General features: G+C 36.1%; 3 protein-coding genes across 10 annotated transcripts in view; 1 reads left to right on the plus strand and 2 right to left on the minus strand.

Moving 5' to 3' along the window:
* The window catches only part of SASS6 (SAS-6 centriolar assembly protein), a 13,655-nt gene extending 13,299 nt beyond the window's left edge, over positions 1–356 (minus strand). For 4 of the 5 annotated variants that reach the window (XM_075156401.1, XM_075156400.1, XM_075156402.1 and 1 more), the window contains exon 1: positions 70–356. In XM_075156401.1, the coding sequence (XP_075012502.1) occupies positions 70–356 (287 nt within the window). The remainder of the gene's footprint in view (positions 1–69) is intronic. The other variant, XM_075156403.1, reaches the window with a different exon arrangement.
* Positions 217–6,654, plus strand: TRMT13 (tRNA methyltransferase 13). 2 transcript variants are annotated; one of them, XM_075156411.1, is made up of 10 exons: positions 217–368; positions 815–861; positions 1,873–1,935; positions 2,056–2,125; positions 2,575–2,681; positions 3,630–3,797; positions 4,102–4,174; positions 5,161–5,235; positions 5,515–5,929; positions 6,252–6,654. In XM_075156411.1, exons 6-10 carry the CDS (start codon positions 3,648–3,650, stop codon positions 6,445–6,447), a joined length of 909 nt encoding a protein of 302 aa, XP_075012512.1. In that variant the 5' UTR covers positions 217–368; positions 815–861; positions 1,873–1,935; positions 2,056–2,125; positions 2,575–2,681; positions 3,630–3,647; the 3' UTR covers positions 6,448–6,654. The 2 variants fall into 2 exon arrangements, with proteins under 2 accessions (XP_075012512.1, XP_075012513.1); XM_075156412.1 differs by lacking the exons at positions 217–368; positions 815–861; positions 1,873–1,935; positions 2,056–2,125 and having other exon boundaries at positions 2,599–2,681; positions 3,643–3,797.
* On the minus strand, positions 5,791–17,209 carry LRRC39 (leucine rich repeat containing 39). 3 transcript variants are annotated; one of them, XM_075156410.1, is made up of 9 exons: positions 16,704–17,209; positions 14,285–14,446; positions 13,268–13,373; positions 12,023–12,179; positions 11,316–11,452; positions 9,589–9,734; positions 9,048–9,200; positions 7,813–7,952; positions 5,791–6,777 (listed from the first exon to the last, which is right to left on the minus strand). In XM_075156410.1, the coding sequence occupies exons 2-9, from the start codon at positions 14,407–14,409 to the stop codon at positions 6,722–6,724; spliced, it is 1,020 nt and encodes a 339-aa protein (XP_075012511.1). In that variant the 5' UTR covers positions 14,410–14,446; positions 16,704–17,209; the 3' UTR covers positions 5,791–6,721. The 3 variants fall into 3 exon arrangements, with proteins under 3 accessions (XP_075012511.1, XP_075012510.1, XP_075012509.1); XM_075156409.1 differs by having other exon boundaries at positions 14,285–14,481; XM_075156408.1 differs by having other exon boundaries at positions 5,791–7,952; positions 14,285–14,481.
* Positions 17,210–18,449: the final 1,240 nt, after the last annotated feature.

Raw genomic sequence — 18,449 nt, forward strand, 5'->3', positions numbered from 1 at the left:
AAAGCTTCCGCACAGCTGGTGAGGAAGCCAAGTCAGAGCCCGCCCGCGCCCTTCAAGCCAGCCCCTCACCTCTCCTCGCAGCCCTGGCACCTCACTTGCACACACACCGGCCGGTTGAACATATTCTCCGCCGCCATCTTGCGCTTCGAGTTTGGCGCCGGGCTCCCGCGGAGGAGGAGCCTCAAGATGGAGCCGAGGCGGCGACCGCAGGGGGTGCTGGGAGCGGGATGGCGGCGCCGCAGCTGGGGGTGGGCCGCGGCTGCCCGGTCCCAGGGCGATGTGCCTACTTCGTAGAGAGGAAGAAGCGCTTCTGCAAGATGATCCCGGCTCCTGGGAAGCGCTTTTGCGGAGAGCATGGGCAGCAGGAGGTACCGGGCCTTGCCGGGCGGAGCAGCAGGCCCCCTTCTCCGGCTGGGGAAGATGAGCTCCTCGGGTCAGCGGAGCCCCAGGTTCCCTGGGAGGGGTTGGGGCAGGCGGGAGGCCCCGGCCGCGCGCCGGGGGGCTGGGGTGGCATGTCCGCCTGAGTTGGCCCCGCAGCACGGGCAGGAGAGGCAGCGCCTGCGCCTTCCTTTGAGCCTTGGTTGTGCTAAGGCCATCAGTTCAGCCCAGTAGTAACACTACCATTACATTATAGGTTTATTGTTTTAGGATCCATTTAAGTATTAAATTCTTGTCTCAGTTTCTCCATTCTGGTTAGCCCACCTACCTCAGAAGAGATGTTTTATGAAACTCAGATGTCCCTCAACAGCTTTTCTAAAAGAGGAACACTGAATACATGCTGAAGTGTGGTCTAAAACTTCTCTTTTTTAACTAGGAAGAAAATGACAGAAAGAGAATTCCGTGTCCTCTTGATCCAAAACAGTAAGTATCTGTAAATGCTTTTCCTATTTTTTGTCAGAGTTCACATGATAAATGCTGTTACTTACTTTTCTTTCCATTTGGATTTTAGCACTGTATATGAAGACCAACTACAAAAACATTTAAAAAAATGTAATTCAAGAGAGAAGCCAAAGCCAGTAAGTGCAGTGTAAAATTCAGCACTACTTCCTCTCAGATTTGAGACCCTAAACATTACATACAGCTCTGCAGAGAATTTATTCTGACAGCAGCTGTGAACTGGAGGACAGCAGTCTTAGCAAGCACAACAGTAAGGACAGTATGGAAGCTGAATAAGTACTTGCTGAAATGGAATTCACATTCCACTCTCCTCATCTTCTATGTCCCATCTCACTGTAGTTCCATACAACTTTTCAGTTCTTCGTTACAAATGAAAATGCTGAATTCATTTTTTTCAAAAATGTTCTCTAAGAACAGCCCCTCACAATGCCATTCATTTTAGAGGCTTGGTGAGAGATTGTCCTTGGAAAGCAAAGCTAGCAGGGAGGCTCTAGGTGTTTTCCTCCCTCTGGCAGTCTGCTGCCCTAGCCAACGGCCTGCTTCACTCAAGCCAGCAGTGACTTACGGAAAGCTAGGCTGACAGTTGCAGCCAGTGCTGAGGGAAGGAATCGGATGTATCTCTCAACAGCTGTTTCAAGAAAACAGAATATGGGTTCTTTATTGTCTCTCTTTCTGCCTTATCAGTATTGCACCTTTAGTATTACCTGGGAAACCTTAAAATGGTCTCTGGAATCAGTCTAGTAAGCATTGACAGCTTAACTGTTACAAACATGTTCAATCTTGTCAAAATGTGTCAGAACAGTCATTTCTGCTGGGGATTCAGGATCAGACTATAGGAAAAAAGATTACTTGGAATATCTTCTATTGCAGTGGATTCCTATTGCTATGTACCTTATGATAAAAACACTGAAGAATTTAGCTTTTTCCTTCCTGGTAATTAACAGAATCAGATTTCTTTTCTTTTGATTTTTAAAGGTCTACTTTGTTCAAGATATTAATGCAGGTTTAAAAGATGTAGCAGAAATACCAGAAAAACAAGTGAGTACATTTATTTGTTCTAAAGCTCAATCCCTACATAACATGTTGCAATTTATCATATGACTAGCAAAAATAAAAAGGTCTTGTATTTATGGGTGGTGCTTTTTTTTCCTTAAAAAGGTACCCATCTCTTCTCTATCCAAAGAAGAGCTGGAGAACTTAATTATCAAGTTGAAAAAAGCAAGTAATGGTGAGCTTTCTTAATACTGAAAATAAGATGTTTTAAACTGAATTGATTAAATATTTGATTGTTATTTTTGTTGTTAGATATCTGGGAAAATGTTAGACTTTTGGCACTGAACACATTTGAAGTAATTATCATCAAGATGTAGGCAATCCTCCAATAGCTAAATTTAAACAGAAGAATAAACTAGATTGAGAGAATGATAAAACACTGATCTTTTGTTCATATAGCTAATTTCTCTTCCTTTTGTGTTTTTTTGTTTCCCACTCAAATATCACTACAGATAACAATACAGCTCTGTAATAAACATATGATGATAGATTTATGCTGCCAACAGACTATTTTGTTAATGCTACAAATTGAGCTCATGTCTGACTATTGTAACGTGTATGTTACAAAACCAGAAACTCTTGAAACTGGAAACCTATACCTAAAAGTTTTGCATTTGCATGCAGGCCTGGAACTTCACCCTAAGGAACAAATACTGTCCCACCAAGCTTTACAAGAAGCCTTAAATGATCCAAAGAATGGGGAATCCGCTTTCAAACACTTGAAACAACAGGTATGGTCATTGCTTTACTAATAGCTATAGACGTTTTTAAACATGTGGAATTCTGCTGCTGTAAATTCCAGTGACTGTGTGTGCATAATGCTAGTCACTTCATATAGAGGAAATCTGATATGCTCTATAACTCTATGCTCTTCAAATAATAGCATGTATATAACCTCTGAATGGCTGCTTTTTAAGTGTTACTAACAGAAGTTTATTAGGATACGGAAATAAATTGCAAATTATGTGGTGTTCTTCTGAATTTTTACTTATTTTATATTAACTCATAATACATCTGAGCTACAAAAGGTAAAATGTTGTATTTACTAAAAAGTAAATGAATTTTTTACTTTTTCTGTAAGAGCTGGTCCTAGATTTTCTGGTTGTGTAACAGATGCATAAAAAGGATTGGAGAGCCTGAGTTTACCTTCCACTTTTTTAATGTATATTGAACGGGAATTTTAAGAGAGATGGATTGCATACTGTAGCAAAATAGAAAGTTTTGGGAAGAAAATTTAAAGAGAAATGTCTGTTTTCTGGACTTTCTTCCCGTGCTCTACTTTCCTATGTATTACAAAAAGTGTAACTGCAGCAGAGAGAGAGGGCTCTGCAGGCACTGATGCTTCACAGAAAATCCAGGACAGTACCCATATTTTGGATGGCTACTTCGAGAATCAGCAAAGAACGATATTATAATGTGTACCTGATCCCAAAAATCCATTCCGAAAATTTCTGGGTGGAGTTTTGTGAGCAGCGGAAGAAGGGCAGGGTGATGCTGACTAGCCGGAATTTATAATCCCTTTCCTCTGTACACACAAGATCTTTTCCCTAATCCCTAATGGAAGGGAAGACTTGAAAAAGTATTCTGCAGTTTGGTGAAGTAATCATTTTTCTATCAGGCATTACAGTACACAGTGTATGTATTTGCTTGGTTTGTAAATAATTTTTTGATGTTTGTAGGCTTCTATTTTAGGTAACATGGAAAAATTACATTTACTTGGTCCCGGAAGATGTTTTGTGGAGTTTGGAGCTGGGCGAGGAAAGCTGTCTCACTGGGTTGATGTTGCCTTACAGAATGTTGAAAACGTTCAGTTTTTGCTTGTGGAAAGGGCAACTACAAGATTCAAGGTAAAAGAGGATATTGTCACATTAGCAGAGTATAATTTTTAAACTGTTGTCATTGAAGCTGTTAGTATTTGCTTTTTATCTTCAAAAATAAAGAAGCCTTTGAAATATTAAAAGTTTTGGAAATGTGATTGCCTACATTCTGTACTTTGCTGATAGCAAATTCATTAGAAAAAAATCCTGGTGTCTGATGTTGGAAATGTGCGGGTGTTGACTTGACAGGAAAAAAGTCCGGCATTAATACCTGGAGCAAAATTGTAATTATTAGTGGCCAGCCTTACTTAATGATCTTGTTCTGTTTACACAGGTGGATGGAAAACATAAAAGGGGAGATTCTATATTTGAAAGGCTTCAAGTTGATATTCAACACTTATGTTTAAGTAAGTTTTTTCTTGGCTTGCGTAATTCTGAAATAGAGGCTTAATTTTAAATTTTGAATACTGGAGTTCAAGTCAATTTATAGGTAGCATGCTTAAATGTATTTGGTTTTGAAGATTATTCTCAGTGGTTGCTTGGACATGTTAATGCTGTGTGTATATACATATATATATACACATACATATATTAAATAGGGATTTAAAAATTTCTGCTTTTTATACACTTATAGGACATCATTATAGGTGAGAAATACCAACACAAAAACATTTTGAAGGTTTTTTTAGAACTTGCAGGATTAAACACCTTTGTGTTGTTTGTTTGTTTTAGGTGTGTGTAATGAAGCAAATCAGGCATATCATTGATATGCTATGCATATCGATACTATAGAATTTGGGGGAACACCTGTCATCAGGAGATACATTAATGTCACATTTCATAGGCAGTATAGAAAGGCTGAAATGGTTAAATAGATAAATGTAACTATCTTAGCAGAAATGCAAAATCCTGTATTTCTAATACTTCATTTTAATAAAAGACAAAGTATTTATATTACTATTTAGCTGGAGCTAATAGATAATTCTGTTAAGGAGAATCAGTGTTCTCTGGTAATCATTTTACTGCTATATAGTAGTGTTTCTGCTCAGAAGCAAAATTTTATTACTTCATAACAGCATTAAAATACATACAACCTTTGGACAAGGTTGAGTTGTTCAAGAAAAAGAAGAATATGCTTCTCAGCCACAGCATCTGATTCTCTTTTGTTTTAGAAAAAGAAACTTTCCTTTTAGTAGCTCACAACTGTATGTACAGACCACTGTATTTTTTGTAGTGGTAAACATTTATTTCTTTTTTAAAGTGTGCTGAAATTATATTATCGAGAAAAAATATTGCCGCAACTATAATAATAGAGGTTCTGGTGGTGTTGTGGATTGTGTGTGTTTGCATGTTTTTTGGTGGTTTTTGTTTTTTTTTTTTCCCCCCCCTCCAGATAAAGTACCCATTTTGGAGAAGAAAAAACTATCAGTGGTAGGAATTGGGAAGCATTTGTGTGGTGCTGCGACAGGTATGAATTATGTATGTGTTAACTGCAGAAAGTTAGGATACTTTCATAGGATACATCTCACAATCTGAATGGACTGATCTTCCACACTGTCCGTTTCATGTTTTCAAAGCATGCCTGTAATTTTTAGTTATCCTTAAAATTGCTTTATGGCTTAGTTTGTGATGTACACTTTTGTTATCCTTTGTGGGAAGTACATTCCCAACCATGATACAGCCTGTATAAAATAATGGCATGGTGTTCATCACTATTTTTTTGGGGGCTATATCTGTTTTTTCCCAGATCTTGCTTTGAGATGCTTGGTTGAAAGTTATACAACTTTCTGTGATGGAGAAAATGAAGAGCCTGCACCAAAACGCTCTAGGAATGATAAGACAGAGGTGGCTTCTAACGATTCTGCTGATAATGAAAGCAACAAAGACGACTGTAAGCCTGTAGCTGGAATTGTTATTGCACTGTGCTGCCATCACAAGTGTGACTGGAAACATTATGTAGGCAGAGAGTTCTTTAAGTCAGTAGGACTTGGACCAGTAGAATTTCATTACTTTCAGAGAATGAGTAGCTGGGCCACTTGTGGCATGCGAGAAACCACAACCAAAGCCTCTACAAGTGAAGAAAGTGAAGATCAAACTAACGACACTGAAGAACATGAGCAAACATTCAGCAAGACAGAGAGTGGTTCTGATACTTTACACGGGTATGTAATTTTTTCTTTCTAGCAAACGGACTCCTGCAGAAAAGCAAAATTATGTATAGTGGTATATGAAATTGTTTTGGGTCCTCAAAATGACTCATTTATCAAACATTTTAATTACTAAATTTATAGAAATACTATACTTTAAAAATACAATTTTCATGGATGTACATTTCAGAATATTTAAACAGTCATTGCTTGCCTGAATTGAAATGAACTTGCAGTGATTTCAATAGTTTTTCTGAGCTTAACTACTAATTTTAATTAACAAAACTATTCTTCTGACACATGTTGTTCATTCTTTTCCTCCTTTTTATGAAACTAGGATACTTACTGTTGAAGAACGAAAGGAGATAGGTTGCCTCTGTAAACTGCTGATTGATCATGGACGGATTGAATATTTACAACAACGAGGATACAAGGCTGCACTACAGTATTATACAGAGTCTGCTGTGTCCTTGGAGAATGTCCTGTTGACAGCTGTCCCATGTCCATCTTTGATACCAGAGCCGACTACATGACAGGAGATAGATTTGGAATTGGTAGGAGAAAAACCTGTAAAACTTACCTGGATTTTTTAAAAAGCTAATTCATTGCTTGCAAAAAACCTGTTTTAGTCTTTCCTGTACCCAGGAAAAGGTCTTGTATTTCCCAGTTTCACTGGGAATTACAAATATGTAAACCAGTTCTCATCAGTGGAAAAATAAAATCCCTAAGAATATTTGAAACCTGTTGTACGCCTCTTTGTTAGGAAGAAGTATACTTGGTATTTTCTTCCATTCACAGTTACATTCTTTATTCATTAGCATTTATGATAGGAGAAGGACCAGAAGTACAACTTTCCAGATTTCCTGAAAGACAATGGATTAAAATAAGAGAAATTAACAGACTTTATTTTCACTTTGAAATTCAGGATAGCTTTGTATTTCCTCTTAAATTACTTAGGTAGGCCTAGGTACTTTCAGCAGCCCATGCTGCTAGGGGAATCTGTTAAGGAAGAAAACTTACTTGTAAACTGAAATTGAGTATTTGAAATATTGATAAGAAAAAAGTTGGCTTACCGTTCTAAATCAAGGGCATTTCAGTCATTCATTTTTTAAGCCTTCACGATGTATAGAATAAGATCAGAGAGAACATTTTATATCCGCAATGAATGAAGTTCTCTCTGCAAGTAACAACTGTCACCTGCACCTCTTATTTTGGTCTCTTACTGCAACATTTAAGCTGTTACCTTTGAGACTACTAACAGCATTTTTTTGTCATAGTGATTTAGAAATGGGATGAGGTTGTGGGGGTGTTTTGTTTAGGTGACTGGATTTTCTGTCAGGGAAAGCAAGTTGTGAGAAACATCTGTTTATCAGGTATTGATAATTCATTGCTAAAAAATGTTGTATGCTGGGAACACAGGCATCTCTCCCTTACATCCTTTTTTGATAGTCCCCATCTGGATAGCATCCAAACATAGGGCAAGGTGAGCTTCATGAGACACACAGTGCTGGAAGACCCACACTATGTAAACTCTGATTAAATTGCAAATACAAGAGACAGTCATCATCTTCCGGTTATCCAGGCTGTAGGTAACTCAGGCACATTTATTCCAATGTTCCATGGTTCCAGTATGTTCCTACTAGAATATATGCTGTTCATGTAAAGACCTACTGTGCAAACTCCTTATAAAAGCACCCCTGTCCTCAGTAAAAATCTGTTTACAGATTTTTGGAAAATGTTAATAATTTATTAAGAATTAATTTATTATAATTAATTTATATTAAGAATTAATTTATTCATGTTTCATTTGTATACATATCCTAGCTTTCTTTTATCCAGTTTATCCTTCCCTTCCTCACTGCATTCTAGAGGGATTAGAATTAATAAAAAAGCCATACCTGTTTTCTTGAGTGACTCCTGGATATACATGTGCATGAATTCAATGCCGAACATTTCCTGTTGCTCCTCCTCTTCTGTATTCTCACATGGAGGGAGTGTTACCTCTAACTCCAGTGGGTTGTCTCTGAAGTTGACAAATCTGACAGTTCACCAGAAAAGGTTACTCTTGCAATAGGTTTTGTCCAGAGAGAGCAACTCTTTTGAAACTGAATTACGATTCCTCAAACAGTACTTTGAGCAAAATAAAATAAATCTTTTCTTATACTAAACCCCCCACTGTATTAGTAGTACTAAGTAAACTAATTTAAGACATCGCCTTATAATAACAGTAGCTGATAGTTGTGGGGGAAAACATTGCAGTCCCCGTCATTTTGTCTTCAGGTTTTCATCTCATTGTCAGCCTTACTGAGCTTCCACAAACAGATGAGTGGATGAGAACAAGAGTGCAAATGCCTGCATCCTCCCAACTTTGCAAGGCAACAGCCAGTGCTGTCTCCTTCTGTTCTTGGTCCATCCCTGGGCCTATGCTTGTATATATTTGTTTAAAGAGGTGCTGCTTCTTCCAAAACATCTGAAAACAGGAATTGTCTTACTGGGTTAGATGTGATTTATTTAGACTAGCATTCTTTCTCTAAAATGGCCAGCATCCAGTAATTCAAATGAAAATGCAAACAACAGGAAAGCTTCTGTCACAGTACACAAAATAATATTTCCAATTCTACCAATTAAAAATTTACATGCATTCTCTTTTATTTTTCAAATCAAGTACAGGAGAGTTTCATCCATATCCTTATACCTAATCCTTTTTGTTTAATTCTGAATGCTTGACTTTTCAGTGCCAGGTTCTACCTTTTGTCATTTTTATGCTTGTTACATATTTTTCCTTCTAGCTCTTGACTTTAGAGAGTGATATAAAAGGACAATTAAAGGGGGCATTTGGACCTTTTGGAAATGAGAAAATGTATTACAGTCTCCTTTTACATTTAGGATTGTAACTATCATACGTTACGTCTTTAAATAAGTTGTGCTACACAAAGCTTTCTTGACCAGATCCTCAACTGTTGTGAATCTGTGTAATTATGCTGATTTATATGGCATTGTGTCCATCTGTACAACTGTGGACATGCCTTTTCTTTTCCACTTCATTAGCATCACTCTATGATACACAACTCAAGGGAGGCTTTAAAACTTATCTTTTAGTATTTTTATTTATATTTCTGTTGCTTTTTCTTACCTCAGATTTGTCATGTCCTTCATACAAGCTGGAATATCCTTAAGTTTGTTGTTGCTAAGAACAAGAGTATTAAGATTTTTCATATTACCAATGGTTTCTGGTAACGAGGTTATCTCATTCCTTTGGAGCCATAAAGTGTGGAGATTTTCCATTCTGTAAAATAGGTATTTGCACAATCAATCAAGAAAATTAGAAAATTAATCTTATCAATCATTAATATAAAGTAATTGATTCATTTTTACAGCCACATAAAGGACTCACATAAAGAATACAATTCTCAAAGAAAACCCCATATCCAAGATAATCACCTAACCTCTAGTCGAAAATGTCATTGGCAAGAAATATTTAACTTGATAGTTGATACTGAATTTATTGTTTATTGAATAGATTATTCCAGCTCATCCAAAATATCACATTAGGGCTGATAAAGCTTAAGTTTGCAGTGAGGTTAACATTAAAATAATCTTTTGAAGTAGGATTTAATAATTAGAATTTCAGTGCAATGGAATTGAGACTAACGTGAGCTTTAAGATTTATTTACCTGTCAATTGCATCAGGAAGCTCCTGGAGTTTATTTCCCCCCATATCTAACCATTCTAGATTTGGCATGTTTAGAAGAGCTGAAGGGATGGTAGTAAACTGATTCATGCACAAATCTATGTGTGAAAGCTTCTTTAAATCACTGAGCTGAAAAGAAAGGGAGATTTAATGTAAGTTTGTATAGCTGTTCTGTTACAGCAGTGCTGTAATAATGTTGACTGAAAAAAAGAAACAATTTAAAAACACTACAACACATTTTGGAGTTAGTAAACACAGAATGGTTTCTGAGTTAACTTAGCTGATATTACCTAACAATTACAGTTCTCACCTGGAAGGTAGGTAGGTGGTTTTGAAACTGATCAGGGAGAAGAACATTATCTCCCACCTGGCAGTGAGTGCCCTAACTGCTGAGAAGCTGAATGCCATGACTACAATGCAGATACACCCTAAGCCTTGAGAAGAAAAGGAATTTTAAAGACACCACTGTCCTTAGTATTTCATGCTCAGTGGTGTTTCTCCATGCAATATGCCATTTTTCATTATTTTCATAAAAATATTTCAATTTTTATGGATCAAATTGCATGCACTGTATTTTAGAGTGAACCTAGACACTTTCCATGTTGTGAAGTCTACTACTATGGCAAGACATTCTAAAAATTAAACATAGCTTCATTCAGTATTGCAACACCTAAGTCCTTTGGTCAATCGTGCCTTCAGGTGCTTTTACAATGTTCAAGTGATACAAAGATGTTTTATTGCAAATCTGGTCCAACTGCCTAAACACTGAATGCCACTCAAGTACATACAACCCAAAGCTTCATGGTGTTCACATCACCATAGTATCAACAGAACAGAACTCTGTATTTGCTATGAACTGTTAATTTAAAAGCTATCACTCTACATTACACCATGTAACCTGTATCCACATAGATTTTGTAAATTCTGGATTCTGATTAATAGTGCATATTTTCATTTGAAGATTTGTTGTTAGGTATTACTGTTTGGACTCACTCAATTTTGCAAGGCACCGATTGCTGACAACTATTGCCACTACTGTTTTTTTAAATAAATTAAAATGAGTAAATATGGTTACATACTTGTCACCTCTATCTAAGAGACTAATACTTAGAGATGCAGGTCTCTTTCACATTTAGGTCAGTCCAAATTAAAGCTCAATAGTAGGTGAGCAGTTGTTTTTATTCTCTCTTAATCGCTTTCAACGTCTCAGAACAACATTCATTCAACTCTTTGTGCGTAGGCAGTTGTACAAATCTCACAAACCCTTTTCACAGCTAGAAGGTCTGGTAAAGATGCTTACAGTTATGTCCTGGCATATGGTATGAATCTGTATTCTCAACCATAAAAGAGAACTACTCTGTGCTAAGGCATCAGATCCTCAGTGGGGTAAATCAGTGAAGACCTTCAGCCTAAACAAATTAACATCAAATGTATCATTGTCCTATATGACTACCAAGTCATTTATCTGGACAAAATAAAGATTGGCTTCTTCAGCTACTCAGGTATATGTACATCCTTCTCATATGGCTTCAGTTTGACTAGTCATATAAATATTGTTCACGTATGTGTTTCTGTGGAGTAGTCGTGAAATCAGAATATCAAAGCAAATCTGAAAACATGGAGTGCAACATTTAATGATAAATGGTTTTGGATAAATTTAAAATATGCATTAAAAAAACCAAACCAAAACAAAACAAAGTCTGTCAAAACCTGAGGAGGAAGATCACAGATACTCCTGTTGACAGCCAGTTCCAATCTTTCCAGATTGACACAGTTACTTATTTCCCTAGGAACAGACTTTATTCTATTGTAACTGAGAAGCAGCTCTTGGAGGCTAGTCAGCTGGCCTGTGGAGAGCACAAATGAGAAATGATAAATGTTCACGTTCATTCTATTTGAAATACAATATTACTCGGTTTGTGTTATCCTTATACTGTTAAACAAGTGCTCTGTGTTGTCACTAAAAAAAGAAGATTCACTGAAATTCAAATAGTAGGACTTAAGGACTCTGTAGTACTGAACTGTAGTCTAGTTGAGCACTACAAAAAACCCCCCAAAACTCAAAAAAACCCTTATGAACATAGGCTACTCGTGCTGTGGACTCAGAACATGAAGCCTGTTTTTCAATATCGCTTTTCTAGCCGTATTCTGATGTCTAGTATCTAGTATCTGCTGTGCTTACAAGTTTTTTTCTCATGGGGAGCTTTCATAAAGATACGTCTCCTCCATCTGGCCATTTTTTTAATTTATAGAGAATCCATGGTTTTAAGATCTCTATCTCACTGTCAGATTTAAATCGTCCGTTTTCCAACTCCCCAATAGGATTGTTAGACAGGCAAAGTGCACGAAAATGGCATGTTTGTTCAAGATTAATTTTCTTAGAAAAGCAGCTTAAAATAAAAGAAAGCACAGCTCACCAATTTCTTTAGGTACACTTTCAATTGAGTTCCGAGATAGATCCAGAACAAGAAGATTGTGAAATCTTCCAACGAACTGAGGAATTTTCTGCAAGCTAGTTCTGTGAAGCTGCCATTCCTGGAGATGGACTAGTTTCAATAAGCACGAAGGTAGTGTCTAAGATAAGAAATACGAACCAGAAGAAATTCAGCTTAGTATACAACAAGAATACAGGTAGAAAAATTCTACTTAGGTAGAAGTTTTATTTGAAACAGTAACAGTCTTGTGATTAAAAAACATAAAAAAGGAAAAAAAGAAATCGTTCCTTCTTCTCAAGCTATACTGTAACATCCCAAAATGAACACCATCAGTACAGGTCATTCTGACCACAGATTTAACCTGCCCACTTATTGCTCCCAGGATTTAGATATCTGCACTACTGTCATTGCTTGAAAAGTATCAGGCTTGCTTTTGTTTGCTTCTTTTTTTTAAACAAAGCCAATATAACTGAAGATGAAACTGCTCTAAATAGCTTTTTGCATTTTAATGGTGATCTAAATTGTATTTCCTACTCTGTTAAGAAAAACAGTGAGCATCTGAGAGCAGAGGGATAGAAAAACTACGTCTGTATGCTATGAGTTCTGAACAAGGAACACTGGCCTATGGACTACCAGAGTATTGCTGGGTGTGGCTGTCATTCTCTGGCCTCAACATGGTCTAATCCTCAACACTTCATAGGAACCGGCAACCGCATTTTTGTGTAGCTCTGAAGAGACTGTTAGCTTCTGCTGTGTAGTTGATTCTATAGTTAGCCGCTTCCCCCCATGCATTAGAAACAAGAATAATAGTGTTCTGTGAATCTACTGGCTCATTTTCAACTCTTAGAAAGAAAACAACAGCAAGAAATATTTCCATGCACCTAAATACAGAGGGTTTTCACCTTGATATATTTCAGTAGTTCTAGTGTGCTAATGTTAAATTAGGATTTAAGTAATTAAACTCATAATTTGCAGTGTAAATCATTTCTAATGCAGAAAAGCTTTTTGGGCTGTATTTTTGCAGAGTAATGCTTAATATTCAGGACTTTAAAAATCAGCTTGTTTTTACACTCTCACAACAGTGTGTCTCAATTCATTGTTAGCAAAGCACACAGTGAGCACTTCATAGATTAAAAATAGTACAACTGTGAGTGTAAAGTTGTAAATAGTAGTTTTCTAATGCATCAGTCATTCAACTCAAGCAACATTAATTCCTATAAACACTACCTTCCATTCTTCTTCCTCTATCCTTAAAATTGCTCTTCCACCTTCATTAATAACTTTTTCTTTGAGCTTTGCTAAAGCAGCTCTCTCCTCCCAGACAAGTAGTAGCCTACAAGGGAAAGAAGATCTGTCAGTGGTGCAACAATGAATACAGGCAATAATTACTATCCATTCTATTTTCTGGAACAAAGAGACAGTAACCTTTTTGGATGTCAAACAACATTTATTATATCTGGATGCTAAATATACTATCAATTTGAGGGAAGACAAGAACGTAAAGTAATGTTTGGCTGAGGTAATTTATAGGAATTCTATTTCACAGTTCTTCAAATTTACAGTCAGAAGGAAGATATAACTTCATTCACTTTCATCATGTTGCAGCAGGGCAACTGAATATAAAGTCATGTGAAATTAAGTTCCAAAGCCATTAATTTTGAAGCAGACTCCTAAAAAGAAAACCTTCAGTTCCACCAAATTTAAGTGCAATCAAAACAGGTCAAGCAGCTAGGGATTCTTTTAGCTTGATTTCCAAAGTGAACTTAAACAAGAATTATGAAAATTAGGCTAATTCTCTTTCTGCTTGTATTTTCCATTCGTAACTTTTGAATTTGTTAATCCATTTCAGACACATCTGACAAATTGGGAAGGCTTCTAAAAATAGAATGCTAAATTTCTTCACCTTTCATGAAATTGCTGGCCAGACAGAAGACCAAGCGACACTCTTAATGCCTCCATTGACAAGAAAGCATAACAAATTAAATTTCCACTGGTTAGAATATCCACACAGGAGAGGATTTTAGTATCCGAATTTAGGGGATTTAGTATATATGCTAATATTTTTACCACAGAACACAATTCTTGGTTTGACCTGACCATATTGCTAGATTCTAACCAGAATTCTGCTGGAGTAACAACTAAAGAATTAGACTCTGGATGAGTTTGAAAAGACCGATTATAGTTTCCTGAAATGTAACATACAGTCTAGCTTTTCACTTACTTAAAGATCTTCAATTTACTTACCTTCCTGCAGACCTCTGTCTGAATTCCTTTTCTTTCTGTAATTCTTCATTTATCTTGTGTATTCTCACTTCCCAAAGTGTCTTCACAGCAGTGAATGTTCCAACGCAAACTGCAGTTTCAGTCATGATCCTTACATGTTCAGATTCAGTCACAGGAATCTGACTGAATTTCAGGCAATGCATCAGCGCATGTATCAGCTACCAGATGGGGACAGTGACGTGAAAACTAAAATACTGCAATATCCACTTGATTATATTATTAAATTTAGTTAATGTATAGAACTGACAGAATTTTACCAACTGCTTTCTCTTAATAAAAATAGGTAATTGCACCTAGTTAAATTTTAATTAATAAGAAATGGTATTCTTGCAATCTCTCTGCATTCTTAGTCAGTGAACAACTGCTTCTCTCAGTTCCTTCCAACGGTAAGCTGAGAACTGACCATAATTATTAAGTGCAGATATGAGCACTGAGTGCCCTCCTAGGGAGAAATTAAACTGTTACCTGCAATTTAAGGCAGTTAAATCCTGGTAGCTGCATCCTGGCAGCTACCTGGTATAAATACCTGTAACTAAAGGAGTTTTGCACTTTAGAGAAACTGAACTGTTGCTGGAAATAAATTAGTATACATTATTTGCATTCATTTTCTTCATAGTTTAACTCATTATAATATATTTCATAGTTAGTAATTACCATTAAAAAAAGGCTTTTAAAATTCTTCAGATCTCTCTTTGAATCTTCTTGTAGCCCTGCTGAGTGTCAGGATCCACATTTGAAAAAAAATTCAGTCTAAAGTTTTGAAGTCATCTATTCCTTAGTGAGATAATTAATACATATTTTCCTGAAGAGCAGCAAAGTAGGATGCTCAGTCATCCTAATCAGTGCATTCCTCTAAAAAACATTCTTATTGCCCTTATTGTAGTAATTTGGGGAAGGGTTTTTTTTTAAATAAACTGGAGCCAAGATACTGATACTCAGATAAGCTTGGAGGGCTAAACTTCATGCCAACAGCAGTGTACTCTGAACACCGATGATTTGAATGCTCCCTTTCAAACGTTTTACTAGTACTTGCAGGAACAAGTAAGAAAAACGTCTTACATATCCGTTCAAACTAAAAAAGTGAGGATAACTTTCTTCCAAACAAGAAGGTAGATAACAACAAAAGTAGAATTTCAGGTCTTTTCATACATATGTTTCCCTACAATAATTGCTGCAGGTCTGTCTTTTAGAGCAATCTTTTCTATCATATTTATTCCATTATAGTTTTGTGTGGCATGGATATGCCACAATTGCTTAGTGAACGTTTTTGTGTTCAAACCGTCAATCATTCTATTTTATGTCCACCATGTCTTTTGCTAACATAGTAATTTGTGAAGCCTGATTATACTGAAATCACTTAATTAAAAATATATAGGCAAGCAAAGAATAAGAAATGTAAATTGTCAGGATTGCTTCCTCTTGTAAAGAGAGTATAAAATCAAATTATAATGCTTGAATAGAAAAGAATCTGGTCCAACACTTCAATATTAAGGGTTCTTAACTGTTCTCCGTTTGCTAAGGAAAACTGGCAGGATTTGACAGCTGACGCAAATGACAACCAGAGTGTGGCACAATGCAGTCTGACATTTGGGTTCCTAAAAAGGGATTGAATGTTTTCCTGTAAAGAGACGATTGTATCCTCTTCCCCCCCTCCCCCCAATGAACGTGATCACATTTACTAGTTTGAAGGATTAACTTCTCTTTCAGTGGTCGTCATAGTAATTACCTTTCCCATTCCTCATCCCAATATGCAACAGTAATGACTAAGACATTGTATGAGGTTTTTTGCTCTGATTAGTGGCTACAATTTAAATTGCCTTATTTCTCAGCATTAAACTTCTACTGAGATTAAGTGATTTACCTGATCTATCATTTATTGTTGTTTAGAGATATTTTTTGAACTATAAGCCTTTTTAGGTAGAAAACTAGAAATCTTTTTATATAAATTGTGCAGGAAAAAGACATTGTGGTGCAAATCTCTAAAGAGATATTTGTTAATACTTTAACTACTAAAGCCAGTATCAGGCTATACAGTCAAAACAATACTTATTTTTAGTAAAGCTTATACTGGGAAACTCTCTTTTGCTGTAGAAAGCATATTATTCAATAAACATTGCTTTAGAATCATGAAATATGAAAGAGGGCCTAAGTATATGACTTTGTTTTCAAGGATATTTAATTATATAACAGGACTACCATCAAAAGCTTCTTGTTCTTAGATCTTACTATTTGTCAGGAAAATAAAAACCATAATAATCATGCCATCATGGCCAATAATTCCCAAGCATGGCTGTAAAACAACTGCAAATTTACTCCCAAGTAATCAGATCTCCCAACAACTTCACTTCCAAGCATCTGAAAGAGTTTAACAACAACTTACCTCAATTATTTGGTGTTTTCAAGGATTTTCTGTGACTCATTGCTTTCTGGGCAAGAGCAGAGATAAATTACGAATCTTGTCTGTATTACCAAAACCATTTACAACTCTCACTCAGACACCAATGCAATGTCAGTCTACTTCTAATTTTAACCTATGCTGAGAATAGAAGGTATCACGAGGCACTTCTGCAAAACCCCAAAGCATTTACCACTCTTAATGTCTTCCCAGTTTGCTGAACGTGACTGGACTCCCATAAACTCCTGGACTTACAAATTGTGAACAAAAAGAACAAAGGAGTACTTGTTATGCTCCACAATGAAAAATAAGCTAGTTTTGAATTCAAAATGGCAATTACTTGCTTTAGTCTAGTAATATTTCTCTGCAAGATAACTGAGCTTCAAAGTGCTATTAAACAGCAACATTGACTAATTAGACTAGAAAAAGTATTACATCACTAAGTATTTTACTGGTTACTTTTGCCCATGCCAAAGAATTCCCTTGTTGAAGAATTTTAGTGCAAATTATCAAAGTCCAGATAGAAAAGTAATCTTTATCAGGATATGCAGAGGGGTTATTACTCACCCCTTTTCATGCTTCCAATCATGAAATATTTTTAACATTCTATTTCTTCAAAGAGTCCTTGGAGAAGATAAAAGGAGAACAACTCTGTCAGAATCTTTTTCTTCAACCAAGTGGAAGAGAGAGACAGCAATAATCACAGGTCACTATTTGAGGCAGAAGACATAAAACTGGATAATTCTAACCAACTCTTGCACTGGAGTATAAATGTGAAGATGAAATTTTTAAAATACCATTCATTTGGTTATAACCCTCTTTCGGTAGAAATAATTTTTCCTCATTATTAGCCTTAGACTCTAGCATTACTACATGGAACTTTATAACCAAAAAAACCCTCTCCAGTCTGTGACCAACAAACTACCTGAACACCAATACCTATTTGAAAACACACTAACTGCTTTAGCGTTCAATCTTCTAAGCTTTGTTTTTGTTTTTTTAAAACTTATGCAAAAGCAAAAATGATCCAACAGGTTCTCTGGTATAGGTATTTCTTCTTTCAGTTTTGGTATAGATTCAATCCCCACAGTGTTTTTTAATCAATGTTTTTTCTTGATCTGAAAAAGTCGTAACTAAAAACCTAACTACTTAATTTCCCCCTCCTTAAAAGAGACAGATAATTACAGCTAGAGGGAAAAAAAAACCTTCGCTTTTACTGGAGTTTTGAAAGACAAAGAAATTTCAGGCTCCTTTTGTGAGCAAAATTATTCTGTCTCAAATATTTCAAAATCACTTTGCTTTCTAACATACACTTATATTTCCTCAATTTATTTTCTCAGATCAGATTAAAAAATACACTATCCAGACTAAGCCCTTACCACAACAATATACTTGCAGGAAAGTAGCTATTAGGCTGTGTTCTTTTGGTAGTCTTGAGTGCAGTAGGTTCTTTAAGACAAGAAGAAATAGAAGATTGAGTCACCTATACAGGATTGCCTGCATAAAATTCACAAGTAGAAACAATATTACTACAATTCTTTGTGGCTTTAATTGTTTTTTATTAGGAATAAATAAATCTGATAAAAATGAAGTAGGTGATAAGCACAATATATTAGTCAAACTTCGCAAGAAATAACCTATATATAAAAGACCCTTATACCACAATAGAAATATAAATAGCACCTTACATGTATGTTCCCATGCTCCCTCCCCTACATTATCAGCTTTCCT

Source organism: Calonectris borealis, chromosome 8 (assembly GCF_964195595.1).
Source record: "Calonectris borealis chromosome 8, bCalBor7.hap1.2, whole genome shotgun sequence".
NCBI classification, from domain to species: Eukaryota; Metazoa; Chordata; class Aves; order Procellariiformes; family Procellariidae; genus Calonectris; species Calonectris borealis.